Source organism: Scardinius erythrophthalmus, assembly GCF_964197995.2.
Source record: "Scardinius erythrophthalmus genome assembly, chromosome: 5".
In the NCBI taxonomy this organism is placed as follows: domain Eukaryota; kingdom Metazoa; phylum Chordata; class Actinopteri; order Cypriniformes; family Leuciscidae; genus Scardinius; species Scardinius erythrophthalmus.
Window position 1 is genome coordinate 14,449,560 of NC_138225.1, and position 17,582 is coordinate 14,467,141.

At 36.0% G+C, this 17,582-nt stretch overlaps 1 protein-coding gene across 10 annotated transcripts in view; it reads left to right on the forward strand.

The window, feature by feature from the left end:
* The first annotated feature begins 3,357 nt into the window (after positions 1-3,357).
* Positions 3,358-17,582, forward strand: part of LOC308691655 (uncharacterized protein) — a 39,414-nt gene continuing 25,189 nt past the window's right edge. The window contains exons 1-17 of one of the 10 annotated variants that reach the window (XM_081367106.1): positions 3,358-3,561; positions 4,532-4,558; positions 4,684-4,737; positions 9,212-9,270; positions 9,969-10,029; positions 10,281-10,466; positions 11,021-11,074; positions 11,153-11,309; positions 11,736-11,794; positions 12,500-12,560; positions 12,918-13,076; positions 13,477-13,523; positions 13,614-13,680; positions 13,896-14,099; positions 14,216-14,409; positions 14,488-14,524; positions 14,684-14,742. In XM_081367106.1, coding sequence (XP_081223232.1) covers positions 11,060-11,074; positions 11,153-11,309; positions 11,736-11,794; positions 12,500-12,560; positions 12,918-13,076; positions 13,477-13,523; positions 13,614-13,680; positions 13,896-14,099; positions 14,216-14,409; positions 14,488-14,524; positions 14,684-14,739 — 1,056 coding nt within the window. In that variant the 5' untranslated portion in view covers positions 3,358-3,561; positions 4,532-4,558; positions 4,684-4,737; ... (2 more) ...; positions 10,281-10,466; positions 11,021-11,059 and the 3' untranslated portion in view covers positions 14,740-14,742. Of the gene's footprint in view, positions 3,562-4,531; positions 4,559-4,683; positions 5,649-9,211; positions 9,271-9,968; positions 10,030-10,280; positions 10,467-11,020; positions 11,310-11,735; positions 11,795-12,499; positions 12,561-12,917; positions 13,077-13,476; positions 13,524-13,613; positions 13,681-13,895; positions 14,100-14,215; positions 14,410-14,487; positions 14,525-14,683; positions 14,743-17,582 lie in introns of all 10 variants that reach the window. The other 9 variants (XM_081367101.1, XM_081367109.1, XM_081367103.1 and 6 more) reach the window with 9 other exon arrangements.

Consider the following 17,582-nt stretch of genomic DNA (forward strand, 5'->3'; position numbering starts at 1 on the left):
TGTTATAAATCAGGACAGACACATTAGGGAGTGTTACAAGGTCTGACAGTGCTGCTCCACCACAGCTCTCAAGAAATTAAAAAGAAGTTTGGGTTTAGAACATAGAACCCCACAGACAGGACAGAGGTACCCAGAGTCCCATCTCCCACTCTGAAACTTATATATACATAAACCTCCAGGCAAGGAGTACAATTAAAGAATACGTTTATTTAAACATAACTTGATTAGGAGTTCAAACGGAAAAGCTTTTGGAGAGGGAAAGGCAAAAACAAAAAACAAAAGTAGCCAGGTAACAATGGTTACACATCTTTACTACACATATGAGAGAATAGGAAAACAAACAACATGCTTACCTCGCTGGCTAACCACATAACTGGAGAAAGCATGGTAAAAAATAAACAGATAAACAGGCACCCTTCTCACTATAGTGTTCACAACACCGGTGTTCACAACACACTTTTTTTTCCACGTTTTTTTTTTTTTTTTTTTTTGACATTGCCTGAACTAGTCATATACATTTAATAAGTTATGTATCAGGGATATATTAAATACCATCTGGTAGATAAATGTAGACGTCATTATGTGATTTCCTTTTTCAGAGCTTGAAGTGAATTATGTGAAGGTACTTCACCAAACGATATTCAGGCTTTTCAAAAATCAAGGGAAAAAACTGGAACAAACTGAACTACAGTTAAAGGCATCCAAGACTGACTTGGAAAGAGTCTTACAACAATTAGAAACAATCAGAGAAAAGTCAGGTCTCCAAGAAAATAAAAAAGACCTTGATATGAAAGAATCACAGATGCAACAAATAGAAAAACAACTGCTACAAATAACCAAATACATTGAAGAGAAACAGAATCAGCTTGAAGAGAAAGACACACAACTGGAGGATATGAGCAAACAAATTAGCGAGAAAGAGAAACTGCTGGAGAGCACAATCAAAGAGATGGAAACCAGTAAACAACAACTACAGACACTGAGACAGGAGCAAATGAGACAGCAGGAAATGCTGGAGAAGAAAGAACAGTTGAGGATTTCAGGTAAGAAATTTGATCGATATTTTACGTTTTAAAATTTTATCAAGAACATATTAATATGGGTGTTTAAGGACAAAACCTTTTTGATCTAACATATGGGATTGTGTTTTTGCTTCTCTCAGAGTTTAATGAAAAATCCAAATGTCTTGAAGAAACAAAATCTCTTCTAGAAGAAAGAGATGGAAAGATTAAAGATCTGGAGAAGGAGAAAGACAGACTTGATGAAGAACTTCAAGACAAAGACAGACGTCTTAAGGACATTAATGCCAAACTGATGCAAACAGTCAGAGAGGTTGAAAAGAAACAGAATCAGCTTCAGGGGAAACACACACAACTGGAGAACATGCACAAAATGATGAGTGAAAAAATGAGACGCCCAGAGAACTAATCGAAAGACCTGGAAGCCAAAAAATGTCAACCAGAGGAACAGGAAACTAAAAGCACACATCTGGAGAAATGACAGCTGTGTTTGAGCCAGATTTTTTATTTTTATTTTTAATACTACGGTGGCAGCTCCATTTTAAGGACATGCATTTGGGGTAGTGCTTTTTAAAATAATGGCAATAATTGCAATGTTTCTGGTTGTGTTTATTCTGGTGGTGTGTATTTCATCTGTGGGTTGTTTTCATACTTTATCTGCTATACTGCGTCTTTCCTATAAAATCTCAGTAAATGTGGTGTATAATGGTAAATGTGTGTGTCAGTGTCTCCCATTGATCTATATTAATGACAGTTGTGTGTCTCCTTTTATTTTACTTTTGTACATGTAACATGACATTGTACATGTACATGTAACATGACATTGTACATGTACATGTAACATGACATTGTACATGTACATGTAACATGACATTGTACATGTACATGTAACATGACATGTACAGGTCAGATGACATTCCTGAATTCAGGGCATTCATGCAAGTCACTGGGGTAGCAGCTGTTTAGTTTAATTGTATTGCACATTTATGGAGCAACAGATTTTGTGTACAAATAAACCCTAAAAGTGATTTATTTTGTTTACATTTTTTATAAATGGAAAACCCTCACCCTCACATGGGGTGAAAGGCTCACCAGCATGGGTCAAAAGGCACACAGTATTGATACAAATACTTTGCCTAAAATAATATATTTTTAATAGCTAATGTCTTAAGTTAATACTTGTTCAAAACAATCACTTTTGCAAAGTTTGTACTATTTTCTGTTTATTTTGAAAAATAAAATGATTAATTTTTGTTCAACAAATATATACTGTCAAACCTAAGTAAAGTTTCTGAAAGCATTGATGGAGAAAGATCCCATAATAATATAATAAAGATTTACAGCAACAATAAATTATATTTTATTATATGATATGATTAATATCATTTTTTGTGTGTGTGTGTGTGTGTGTGTGTGTGTGTGTGTGTGTGTGTGTATATATATATATATGTATATATATATATATATATATATATATATATATATATATATATATATATATATATATATATATATATTATGATTTCATTGTAAATATGGTGATTATCTCTAAGGTGGACACCCATCTTAATATATTATTTACCATCTGAATGTAACCATGTCATGTCAACAAATGGAAAACTCAACCAGCTATTTATTATCATGTGGATTATTGTGCCCTTCGCACCAACAGCAGGTGTGCGTTTTAACACAGTTACTAGGCCTACTTTAACATACTCTTCTGTTATTGAAAAACTGTTGCTTTAATTACTTTGAATAAAAAATACTTTGATGAAAATCATGAAGACATTTGCCTCAAAATATATTCAATAATTTTAGCAATTCTCATTTGACTTAAATCTATAACATTTTTAAAAACACCAAATATTAAAAACTGATGTTTTGGAAAGTGCTGCGGTAAATTTTTTGTTTCATAGTTTAGAGGGAAATAAAATCAAAGGCGATCAAAAATTAAAAAATCATCTTTTATTTTCAAATCATTATATGATACATGTTATTGGTAGAATGAAGCCTAGTAGTTGTCAAAAATACTGTATGTGTTATTAAATGCATGAGTCTGTTTCATCATCCTTCTTGCAGGGTCAGGTTATAGGCTACAAGGATGATACCAAATGTCCAAAAACGGAGGGTGAATCCATTGGACCAAGTTAACTTGTTTTTTTAGTGTCATTCATTCCATATGTAACAGATGGCAACATCTAGGCCTATGCTTTATTATTCATATTAAACATTTCTCTCTCTATGCCCAATTTATTTAGTCTTAATAATTCATTTTAAAAATGCAAATGTGTTGTGCTGGAGTCTGACAATCTAATAGAGACACCCAGGATAAAGTTATGTTGATATAAAAAGCAAAAGCTATACGTGTCGGTTTGCAATTGAAATAGTGCGTGGGAGGTGTTTAACAGTTACAAGAAAGTGAAAGTGAAAGTGAAAGAATTTTTCCTCTGCGATCAGACCAGTTTGACGGGTTGTTCCCATAGGGTTGTTCCGCTCAGAATCAGTTCTGCACTGCACTTCAGCTGAGAAGATTTGAAGATGGGTAAGAATGCTAACATACATGCTAACCATACACAACATGTCAATTAACAACCGAAATCTACAAGATAGTTTTCGTTTCATCAACTGGTGTGAGGATTTTAAAATACACTAGGCCTACATCTGGCACAGTTTCAATCCTGGCTGGCAGCATCAGCCACTGAAAGTTTGGTCAGTTAAATAATCCTATCTATCAACAGCCTCGTGTAGCTGCAATGCTAGGCCATATATGGTAATATGGGCTGCAAACAAAGGTCTACTTTCGATTTTCGATTAGCAATGTCAAATCGTTTAGATGAAGCGTTTGACCGATTCACAAAACCTGTCTGAAATTATTACGAGCGCATCGCCAGTCGTCAACAACTCAACAGTCAACAAGCGGGTCTCTGCAATGCAGTGTCTGCATGTGGTTTAAAGGTGCAGCCAGTCGACTGTTGATATTTGAAATCGACTGTATTGTCCACATAAAATAACCCCCCAAACAGCTTTCAATATCAAACAAAAATAATTATGTATCATCATCAAGTCCTTTATCACTGTATATTAATTGTCAATCATCAGAGATAAACCACTTAAAAGTAGTTTTTAACAATTCCATGTACAATTCCATGTATTTGTTTTTATTTATTTGTTATGGGTCAGATAGGGGTCTGACTGAAAATAACTTAGTGTCTGTCCTTTGAAAAATTAGAGTAGCCTATGTCAGTTGTCAAGTGTATCCGTTGCAAGTTCACATTGTTTGACTTTTAAAAAATCACTGTGTGAACTGGTACCGACTATTTTGATTGTTCAGTCTGTGTAACTTTTAGAATTAGAATTCTATTCATAATAAAACATGTGAAATTAAAACGCCAATGCCAAATCAATATGCTCATGTTAGAAATCAGGGCTTCGCACCTCTTCTCATTACCCTTCATGGCACTTAAAGCTCAAAGCTCATTCTGTGTCACTTTGTGTGTCATGTTCCTGTTTAGGAGAACAAATGGAAGTTGATAGCAACAGTAAGTTCTGTTAAAATGTATTTTATTTTATTTTCCTTCATAAAAAAATAAATAAAATACGATTAATATGATATAAATATTAATTTATGTAAGTCCACATTTTTCTCTTTTTTTTCTCAACACAGATGAGTTCGAGATAGTTTTGTCTGAGGCAGCTCCATCAGATGGCACCATTCTGTGTAAGCTGTCTCCTGAAATCAGTGCTGTTGACATGGAGATCAGGTGGTTTAAGGAGACAGACTGTGTTTGTTTCTATAGAGCTGGTAAGTCCCGCCCCTTCCGCTAATCCCCCTGGACCTCTAGGTTGAAAAATCGTCAATGCAAGTGAATGGGAGAAAATAATTATTTTCTGGTCCCGATTGAATTTTGCCATGAATGTGAACATATGTTGTCTGTGAATTTTTATATAACTTTTCGTGTAAAGAATGCTACAATTTAGCAGGTAGAAGTTTGATACGGTTAGACTTTGTGTGAGAGCACTTTGTGGACTACAACTCTTCGCTGCTTTCGACGCGTTTGAAACGTCACCACCACTCGCACACGGACACTTCCGACACTAGCTCATGGATCCTGCTAAACATGGCTGTGTCTTTGGTGCACTTCACCGCCTTCTTTCAGGGAGAGGACAAAATCGTTGAGGTTGGCGAAAACCACGGGTAAGTCAACTTTATGGGGTGACGTCACATAGGCGACATGTAGTCTTTCTTGTTATGTCTTTTCCACAACTGCTAGCCGAATAATCATACCATGTACTATCAAACTCGTAACAGGAAAAGTTATATTAAAAATTCACAGACAACATATGTTCACATTCATGGCACAATTCAAACGGGACCAAAAAATAATTATTTTCTCCCATTCACTTGCATTGACGATTTTTCAACCTAGAGGTCCACTTGGGGTTTTACGAATGGGCGGGACTTACCAGCTCTATAAGAATAAACAGTTGATAGAGGGGGTGGGCTATGAGTGAGCGAGACTACCCAAGGAGGAGCTGGAGAGAGGAAATGTGTCTTTACAACTAAAGAAATTGGATGTTTGTGATTACCTGTGTCAGGTCACCAGTAAAGACAGATCAGAGGAGATAACAGTAAGAATAGGTTAACCTCATTCTACATCAGCTCTAATCTGTCAGAATGAACTGAAATGTAGAGGATTGCCAAGTGTTGGTTTGTCATGAGACCTATTGATCGAATGTATTTTTAAGACCAGAGTCGATCAGCCCTATACGCACATTACGCAAGTTGCGTAGGGCCCCGCCTCCCCCTCGTATCAAATCGCGTCAATAGACCTTATCAGAGCAGCGCCATGACAGGTTAAAGTGAGGCTGTGAGCCGGGATAGACTTGCCGTAATGGCATCCGCTGTAAAAAGCTGTAGGCTATAAAGCTCCTAGAATTTTTCTAGCTCCTACAATTTTCCACAGTTTAAATGTCGGGAGTTTTTTGTCAACTGAAATTTCTTGGAAAGATATTTTTCCAGTTTTTCATGAGCAGAACAATCCAAAAACACATTAAATAACAGTACAGCCAATTGAAGAGATACATGTCTGTCCCTCACAGCCCCGCTTTCATTCCTATTAAAAATCAAAGATGGCGTTGCTGTGAATAAGCATAGTGGTCTCAAACCGGTTCCACGGAGGGCCTAGTGTATGCAGGTTTTCTCTTTTACCTTGAACCAAACTGATTGAGTAGGTCACTAATTGGTTAAGATCTCCCCTCACCTGGTAGTCTAGGTCTTAATTGGGCACTAATTGAAGGGAAAGACTAAAAACCTGCATACACTAGGCCGTGTTTTTAACAAAAAAACGTGGAACTCCGTGGAACCGGTTTGAGAATAAGAAGTGGACAGAGCCATCTCATTGGATCTCAATTGAGACAAGTGAAGCCCATTTTTAGCGATTTCTTAGCACTTCCTTTCCTGACGCGCAGACTCAAACCGAGCAAAGCGTTACACGGACCACGTGAGCAACCCGTCTGTCTTCTAGTAGCTGTGCCAAGAGAAATCTGAATCATTCTCTTCCGAATCTTGCAGAGACGGAGAGTGTGAGTAGGAGCTGTTCATGAGCTTGGAGCAGGAGCAACTTTTGCTAGATATTCTGATTAATTATTTTGTCATTTTGGCTCCACGTCCCCCCGATTACCCGCAAGCTTCTCCTCCCGTCCATACGGTAATCTCTCTACTGTGCGACAGAGAGTTGCGTGGTTATGACGCAATCGTTAGCCTACTTTTACAAAAACTGCTTCTACGGGGCCATTACGTAAGCTACAAGGTAATGGAGCATTTTATACATTGTCGTGTTTCTTTAGAAATAAATATTGGACAAATGGAGTCTTTAAACTCCTCAGATGTAAAGTTATTCGCTGTCAAAGTGACGCCAAAATAAATGGGAGTCAATGGGATGCTAACAGCAGGTGAAGTTCTGCTACAAGATGGTGGCACGCGGCCGGCTTCAACTTCCGGTCGACTTCCTTCCCGCTTGTGAATAAGGTCTATCAAAGTTTACAACAGCGATGAGAAAATTAAGCGGAACTATCCTTCTGGTCAAGAAGAGAGAGAGAGAAAAAAACACAATGAGAGTGAATTGCGGGAACAGCAATCAGGACTAATTCTCTCTTCAAGTTTGATGTCGGCAAAGAACAGTTAAAGGTGCAATATGTAGTTTTTTTGCTTTAAAAATAGCAAAAATCACTATATCTATATTATATATTTTTTTTAGTTGTGTACTTACATTATCCCGACTGTTTCCAATAACTTTCAAACCAGGAGAAATTTGTAATTTAATTTGAAGACACGGACCGTTTCTTTATTTCCGTTTTGTCGCCGTCAATGGCGTCATATCCGCGTTCTCCCTGGTTTCCGCTTGTACTGCCATAGTAACCAGAGCCCTCTGATAGTAACCAAGGTGACAGACGTGGACAACTGTGTCTATCTGCACGCTGTTGTTGTTTCCTTCAAACATTATGGACCATGGCAAGCAGACTTTGGATAAAAAAGGAGAACTAAAACGAGAATCAATATTAGCGCGGTGTTTTCTAGATGCCGAGAGCTCCACGTCCGAGACTTCGACCGCTCCTATATGTACTTTATTAAACAGGTGAGCACATTTACATAAAACTAATCAATGTTATATAGTTCAACAATGATAAAATGTCAGAATATGATCTGTATGTTATTCTAATGTTGATCTAGCTTACTGCTAGTCTCATACAGACAAACTAACACATAGAATAACACAAATTTCAACACATTCAAATGCAGTTTAGTGTAGTGTAATGTTAGACCAAGTGAAACAGCGCTGCGTTACCTCACAAGTTTAATTTGTCTAATAAACTGACCTGTGAGTAGTAATTCTGCACTTGCGTGTAGTTCGGTAGAATGAAATGTCCATATTCCTTTTATATCCACGGGACTCGCGTCGCGTGTGGAGCAGATAGCTGTCTCTTAGCAATCCCGAACTGCTTCATATCACAGTAATGATAAAAAAATTGATGTATTTACTCATCCATAAACATTATTAGATTGGTCGGCTTGACGTTGACGACAAGATCCATAATTCTTAGCAAATGTTGCGTCATCAAACTACGCCTTTGTTATTGTAAGAGGTTAGCAACCCCTAGCGGCAAAAAAATTCCATATTGAACGTTTAAGTTGATGTGCTTCTCTCTCTAGTAGTCTGTCTGTCTGTCTAGCCTAGCTGGGCAGTGCATCTTTTGGTCTTTCTGTCTTGCTTGCTAATGCTGGCCACTTCCAGGGCTGTGTTCTGTGACTTTGTGCCTGACAAAAAAGTCAAATACAATTATTTATTACGTTTAATAAACGACAAAGGGCAACGGGAATTGTTTATAAACTGCAGCTCGGGAAAGATAACCGTGTCGCGCGTAACATGGTTCATATGCACGGGCAAGAAATGAAACGCGCCCTTTCCAGCAAAACATCTGTGGGAACCAGACAATACGGGCGTGATGGCACTCCTCATTATGCGCATATACTTTGAAAAAAAAAGACAATGATTATCTAGACTCCAAGTCAGTTCAGTCACAACTCTGTAATAAAGCAAGATAGAAAGCAATGTATTGACATTGACTATTGATTTATAGGCTATATTGCAATTAAAATATTGATTGGCTAGACATACTGGTCAATATGGATGCACATCCCTCAGTAAATAATAACCATCAAGTATCAAGTATTGCTTTTATCATTTAAAACACAGTAACATGCTATGGCAAGCCATTTTAGCTTTTATTCATTCACAGGATGCATTTTTGATATCAATAACTAATTTTGTACTATTTAAAATGTGAATTCTTGATATTAAGAATGTACTTTTTCTAGTAACAATGTCTATTTCTGATATCAGGAATGACATTTTCATTAGTACTAGTTAAAGTAGGAGGATTGTAGCGGAGCACTGGGGTGTCAGGTGTGACTGTGTGGCAATGGCAAATGGTTTACATGGCTCATGGGTCAGGTAGGAGGGCCCCTTAACAGGATTTTGCTTAGGGCCCCAGGGAGGCCAGGATCGGCTCTGTTTAAGACTAATGTGTCAAAAAAAAAAAAAAAACCATTAATAAACCATCCAATGACATGTCATTTTTTTCTGATTACTCTATTACTTTAAATGTTTAATTGTGATTTCACTGTGACTCAGCTGTGACTCATGAAGATCAGACTGGGCTGCCACAAACAACCAGACTATGTTCCGAAAAGGTAACAGAAAAATATACTACATTTTACTTTAAATACAGTATTTTTATTACAATATTTGTATACATGAATACAGACTTTTTCCCTCTTAGTATTTATGAAACAAATGTAAATAATTGAAAGTATATTTTGTAGTTCACTTAGCTCCAATAAGAATTATTTAAATAATTCTCTTTACAGCTGTCGTTGTAAAAAAAAAAAATCTGCATTTCTTAATACAAAACCTCAAAACCTTTTATTGATTATAATCATCCAGAGCACGTTAAGTAGAACATTGTTATTGTTGTCCAATTTTGTCTTCTTGGATTACTGTCAAAAACATTTGCAGTTACAGCTTGCCACTAGGGCAGTACCCTTAAAGAGGCAACTTTGTACCTTATCTACACCTAAAAGGTGCATATTAGTAGAGTAGTGTAATGGTACGCCATGAGCCTTTGAGGGGTAAATCAGGTACAAAGATGTACCTTTAAGGGTATTTAACACGCTGTTGCACCTCTGAAGGTAACGTCATTGCACATTTTTTTCTAAGAGTGTTGGATCATCAAACCAAGTGGAATTTGATTACTCACTTGTATAGTTGTCAGATTATATTCTTACTATATTCAACAATACTTGTATCATCAACCTAAATGGTCATATGAGTATTTCACACAGTTCATATTTGATAAAAGGTTGTTGGACAATGTTCTTTTCTTCAACAGATCGACAAAGAATGGACTGATGAGGAGAGAATGAAAATGGCAAATTCTGCTTTATTTGCAGGTAAGATCTGTTTGGACTAATATCATATTTTTTTTGTCAATGATCATGACAGACACAAGGAACTCATTAGACTCCATCTGAAAAACAATAACAAAGCTTAAAGTAGTTTGACAAGAGGACACTTGATTTATTAAATATAGAATAAATAAAATGTGGTTATCTATCTATGAACACTTTTTAATGATATAATATGCTTGATTTTTTTTTAAATCGGGAATTATATGTATAGTTTTCTATAATCTAAAAAATAGATGCACAGAAAGAAGATCAGCAGACAGAGAAACAGGCACAGACTGAGGAGAACGACAGTGAGAGACTCCGAGTGAACACAGTGAAAGGGATGGAAACCAGTAAACCAGAGGAACAGGAAACCAAACCAGAAATTAAAATAACAGATCAGAAAGAGTTCTGTTCAAATCAGAAATTACTGGACAAAGGTGGGTCTTTATGTCACATTTATAGTTTGTCAGGATACATCTAAATAAATAATTTTTATGTATTCCAAAGTTAAATCTTTACATGAGCATGCATATCCACATGAGTAGATAACAAACAATGTTGCACTGTATCACACATTCTAAAATGTATTTATCATATCTGCTAGAAACATACTGTCATTTTAAGAGCAATCATTAGAGTAAATGATAGAAAGACAATGTTACAGATGTCTTCAGTCTTAGTCTTGCCACATGTTAACAGACACAGATTAGCTAGTTATGTAATTTAATTTTCATGGGAAAGAAAGTTCACATTGTTTTACTTAAAAAAAAATGACTGTGTGAACTGGTACCAGCACTTAAAGCTCAAAGCTCATTCTGTGTCACTTTGTGTGTCATGTTCCAAAAAAAATGGAAGTTGATAGCAACAGTAAGTTCTGTTAAAATTTATTTTATTTTATTTTCCTTCATAAAAAAATTAAATAAAATACGATTAATATGATATAAATATTAATTTATGTAAGTCCACATTTTTTCTTTTTTTCTCAACACAGATGAGTTCGAGATAGTTTTGTCTGAGGCAGCTCCATCAGATGGCACCATTCTGTGTAAGCTGTCTCCTGAAATCAGTGCTGTTGACATGGAGATCAGGTGGTTTAAGGAGACAGACTGTTTGTTTCTATAAGAATGAACGGTTGATAGAGGGGGTGAACCATGAGGGAGCGAGACTACCCAAGGAGGAGCTGGAGAGAGGAAATGTGTCTTTACATCTAAAGAAATTGGATGGTGGTGATTACCTGTGTCAGATTACCAGTGAAGACAGAACCGAGGAGATAACAATAGGTGAGTGTTTCATATAACCTCATTCTACATCAGCTCTAATCTGTCAGAATGAACTGAAATCTAGAGGATTGCCAAGTGTTGGTTTGTCATGAGACCTATTGATCGAATGTATATTTAAGACCAGAGTCGATCAGCCCTATACGCACATTACGCAAGTTTCGCAGGGCCCCGCCTCCCCCTCGTAGACATTATTCAGAGCAGCGCCATAACAGGTTAAAGGGTCATGAAACCCTAGACCAAATTTTCTGAGATTTTAATGGCTCAGGATTTTGCTTAGGGCCCCAGGGAGGCCAGGATCGGCTCTGTTTAAGACTAATGTGCCAAAAAAAAAAAAAAAATACATTAATAAACCATCCAATGACATGGCATTTTTTTCTGATTACTCTATTACTTTAAATGTTTCATTGTGATTTCACTGTGACTCAGCTGTGACTCATGAAGATCAGACTGGGCTGCCACAAAAAAACAGACTATGTTCCAAAAAGGTAACAGAAAAATATACTACATTTTACTTTAAATACAGTATTTTTATTACAATATTTGTATACATGAATACAGATTTTTTTCCCCTTAGTATTTATGAAACAAATGTAAATAATTGAAAGTATATTTTGTAGTTCACTTAGCTCCAATAAGAATTATTTAAATAATTTTCTTTCCAGCTGTCATTAAAAAATAATAATAAAAAAATCTACATTTCTTAATACAAAACCTCAAAACCTTTTATTGATTATAATCATCCAGAGCACGTTAAGTAGAACATTGTTATTGTTGTCCAATTTTGTCTTCTTGGATTACTGTCAAAAACATTTGCAGTTACAGCTTGCCACTAGGGCAGTACCCTTAAAGAGGCAACTTTGTACCTTATCTACACCTAAAAGGTGCATATTAGTAGAGTAGTGTAATGGTACGCCATGAGCCTTTGAGGGGTAAAGCAAGTACAAAGATGTACCTTTAAGGGTATTTAACACGCTGTTGCACCTCTGAATGTAACGTCATTGCACATTTTTTTTCTGAGAGTGTTGGATCATCAAACCAAGTGGAATTTGATTACTCACTTGTATAGTTGTCAGATTATATTCTTACTATATTCAACAATACTTGTATCATCAACCTAAACTGTCATATGAGTATTTCACACAGTTTATATTTGATAAAAGGTTGTTGGACAATGTTCTTTTCTTCAACAGATCGACAAAGAATGGACTTATGAGGAGAGAATGAAAATGGCAAATTCTGCTTTATTTGCAGGTAAGATCTGTTTGGACTAATATCATATTTTTTTGTCAATGATCATGACAGACACAAGGAACTCATTAGACTCCATCTGAAAAACGATAACAAAGCTTAAAGTAGCTTATACGCGTTGGTGTTTTTTACATTTTTTAGCCCTCTAATAAAGTGTTTTGTATTACTTTTTGTATCTACTGAGTGCCTGGACTTGGATTATTTCCTACGTTTTTTTCAAAGCTTAAAGTAGTTTGACAAGAGGACACTTGATTTATTCAATACAGAAAAAATCAAATTCGGTTATATTGTATATAAGAGCACTTATTAAGGATATAATATGCTTTATTATTTTTTTTAAATCGGGAATTGTGTGTATAGTCTTCTGTAATCTAGAAAAAAGAGATGCACAGAAAGAAGATCAGCAGACAGAGAAACAGAAACAGACAGAGGAGAACGACAGTGAGAGACTCCAAGGGATGGAAACCAGTAAACTAGAAGAACAGAAAACCAAATCAGAAAATAAATTACTGGACAATGGTGGGTGTTTATGTCACATTTATAGTTTGTCAGGATACATCTAAATAATTATTTTTTTGTGTATTCCAAAGTTAAATCTTTACATGAACATGCATATCCACATGAGTAGATAACAAACAATGTTGCACTGTATCACACATTCTAAAATGTATTTATCATATCTGCTAGGAACACTGTCATTTTAAGAGTTTAAGGAAATGTTACAGATGTCTTCAGTCTTAGTCTTGCCACATGTTAACAGACACAGATTAGCTAGTTATGTAATGTAATTTTCATTTCAAGTCACTTTTTAACAGCAAATATAACCTATATGATTTAATCGGTATTATTTATGTTGCTAATCATTTTACATAATTTCCTAATGATTTTACCACAAAATGTTTTACAAACCCATGGCCAGGACAAAAACTAAATCAAGAAAGGGAAAACTCACACGAATCAAATAAGGTAAATTTTAAACTGTTACATTTCTCTGGTAACATTATGCAGTTTTTATCCAGATACTGTGATTACATTTACCATAAATTGTGTCTGTAGCATGAAGGTGAATTGCAGGAAGTGGATAAAAAGAAGCCGAGAAGGGAGAACCACAGTTCTAGTGCAAGTAAGTTTATCTTATGATGGATTACACAACTGCTTGTTTAGTCACACATTACATTCTTGACTTTTTGATAATATATCAGAATAACTCATCTTTCAGGACACCATTCCAGAGAATGGAATTGATTTTTAAAACTGTTGTTATTATCTTGCATTATTTTTATGATCTTATTTGTACATTCCCCTGTTTTACTTGATTCATCCTAATTCATTTTCCAGAGTGGGTCAAAGTGTTCTCCATTTTGGCTGGAAAGACAAATAACTGTGACAAGAAATTTATTGCCATTCTGGGAAAACGAATTGAGAATCTGAAGGAAGTTGGTAGTGTGGACGAGAGTAACATAATTTTGATTTTCTGTCCAATTGTTTCTCGAACTGGAACTGACATCGAAGCAGCACTGAACAAATTCAGTCACTCTACAGGTTATTTGATCATCACACTTTTGTAAAAAATGCTTCTTCTTTTTTTTTGACTCAAGGTTATACATTTATAAGTATTTCAGATGAATTCATCTCCAATATGTCTGTTTCCTGAACAGACTCTAAGCTGGTTGTTCTTGTGGTGCTTCATCACACGTTTGACCCAGAGAAAACAGTACCAGACAGCAGCAGATGTGTCAACAGGACAGACATTCTCACAGTGGACCTCCTATTCTATGAGGATACAGGATTACTGAAGTGTCAGAAGAATTCAGATGCAATTGACAGAGCTGTGAACTGGTTAATAGAGCAGGTATTTAACAAGATGCTCTGAAATGTTCGAACATGTTACTGTTGACTAATTAAGCTCATGTTGCATTTTTTTTTATAGGGAGAGGAAAAACACATCCCAATATCTCCATTTCAAAGTAGGTTTACGTCACTTTTTATCAATAAATAAAACTATATTTAATCTCAAGAAATATCTTTATATTTTTAAAATATTTTTAAAAACTATATTATATTTTTAAAAACTATATTTTTCACAGGAAAACAATAATTGTAAAACTGTTCTTTATTTAAAACAGACCAACAGGGAGCCTCCAGTTTCTTTACAAGTTTTCCACGTTTTCCACGTTTTTAACAGGTAAGAACAAACTCACTTTTGCTTAATACTGAAATTTACTGTCTAAAAACAATTCTGTAAAACAGATCAAGTATTTCAGAACATACAACAGCTTTCTGAGGTCCTAGTTTGGCATGAGGAACTGATGTAATTTAATAAGTTGTCATGTATAAGATTACATTTTAAATGAACAAAATAGAACAAATGATTTCACTAAATTAGCTTATTAATTTCACACTATATTAACAGATTGTGATTATGACTGAACAAAGACTGTCATAAACAAACTGTCATTATCAATATCTAACTTCACACTGCACAACGAATCTCTTATTTATGTTGTCTGAGCTTTGCTTGTTATAATAAGAGGATTTATGAGTGCGTAGAACTCGATATTTTAAGTTCAAAACAGCGAATTTCGCTGAAAGGGGACAAGCTTGCATGTTGCATCCCTATAAAAAATGTCATGTGTGTCATCTCATTCATTTTTAAAACAAGGTGCTATTTTTTTGTACGTCATACGAGTGGAGAATGTAAATTCCCCCCATTACGTTACTGAAATTTATCACAATGAAAATAACTGTTCCTTTGTCTCTGTTAAGCAAAGAAAAAGATCCATTTGCACGCAATGGACTTACAAGTGGTCTGAGGCTTTTTATTTTATTTATATCACACTCTACTTCGATAACATGACTTTTGGGAAGAGATTAAGTGCAAACTTAGGCTTTCCTGTAGCTCAAACAGTAGAGCGTTGGCGCTAGCAACGCCAAGGTCATGGGTTCGATTTCCAGGGAAAGCAAGAATTGACAAAATGTAAATTGTGTACCTTGAATGCAATGTAAGTTGCTTTGGATAAAAGTGTCTGCCAAATGTGTAAATGTAAGTGCAAACTTTCTACATTTTTACAAAAATTCTACTTAGTGAAAACCTGACCCAGACAGGCTTCATAATAATATAGTGTGAACTAACAACAGGGGCTGTGTGAGTGGACCAGGTATGTATACAGTATTGTATTTACATTAGACTGTACTGTGACTCAGTGAGATGGAGTCAATTTGTTTAGCTCGGTTGACTATTGCATGCAACTGATTAGAGTTCTCAACGGGCCTGAAAATTACAACCCGACCCGACCCGGCCCGTGGCTTTTAAAGCCCGGACCCGATGTAACCCGACACATAAACATGAATTATCTGCCCGAACCCAGAGCCATAGAGAGAAAGAGTTGCGACACTCTTTGATGTCGCCGCTATGGCTGTCACGTGGTTCATGTAAGCCCCAATAGTTCTAAAACATACGCTGGCTGTCATGCTCTTCTATGGGACAGACAGCAGCGATTGCATTATTGAACGGTAAATATAAAATAAAACACACACCCAAGTACTTTTTCAGCTGTTATTGCATTATTGCATTTTGTTAATGTCAGTTTTGCATTTGGAGATAAGTTTTAGGCTATATTTTTGGAGGGAAAAGCTCAGTGTTCATGTTCGCATGGGTAGTAGCACTGGCTTTAGCGGCTCCAACTTAACTTTTCCATATCATTCATCTGATGATGGACGTCTCATGATATTTATTTTAGCACAACTGGGCTGTATTAGGCTATTGATTCCCGTGATTTTGCTTATAAATTTTTATTCAGCCATTAGCCTACCTTCGTGATCACGCAAAGAGGTCTGCCGTGGCGGTCCGTTCAGAGTTCGCTTAAATATTTTTTATTAAACAATGACAGACAACAAAAATGTGTGCTTGTGTGGGTGTGTGTGAACAAGGAAAACAAAAACCAGGGGCAGGTGATCCATGAAACAGACAGGACTGGTGATCCCATAACAATCCTAGAGGTCCAGCATTGTTCTCACAAGCCACTTCACTCAAGACAATAAAACATAATGAAAAGTTAGTATTTCCCAAAAAATTTAATTAAATAAAAGTTGCTATAAAGGAGGTAGTGATTCATTACCGAACTCTTAAGGCGAGCATACACTGTGCGATGTCTGTGCGATTTCAGCAAGGAACCTACTCACACTGAACGAGTAGATCGCATGCGATGTAAAGCCAAAGCTCAGGATTTATGTGCTCACACTGTACGGTCCGAACGTCGAGCTGCGACTTGACTGCTCACACTATACGTGTGAAATATGCGCGAATCAGCGCGATAAATCCTCGTGCCGGGTTGCGCCTATGGACGATATCATGTAGCCTATCCAGAGATATTGTCAAAACAAGCATCAGCTATCAATATCAAGAAGATTTAGCATTTCCAATTTATATATTAAATTATTAGTAGGCTTGTATTATTATTATTATTATTAGGGAAGGCTACTTTTATTATTAAACTGATAGGCTATTATAATTACATAGCCACGCAACAATTTCATAGCGCATCACCGCATAACTAACGCGCTGTGAGGATAATAAAATATTAGCCTACATAGAAGCTTTACTTCTCCTCATTAAAAATTGTCTAAAACATTTAGGTCGATTACAATGAATTATACATATAATTAATTATTAACAGTCTATAATATGTCCGAACACTGCAATAATTCATCAATGAAAATTAAAAACAGCTTTATTTCCAAACATTTTTTTAATAATAAAAGAGGCAAAGTGTAGGCTACATCGCAGGTGGCTTGGAAGAAGTGGGTAATGGTTAATCCATTTTGCAACACGAACTGGAGGTAAGCAACAGTAATAGCTTTGAACTACAGAACTTAAAGATCTCCCTTTTTTCGTTAGGGTTAGGGTTAGGTTTTTTTTTTTTTTTTTTTGCTGCAGATGAAATTGTTTTCGCGCAGGCGCAGTGAGGGAAAAAACACTGAGTTTAGGGCAATCGGTTCGTAGCTCTGCTTCAACTGTGCGATATA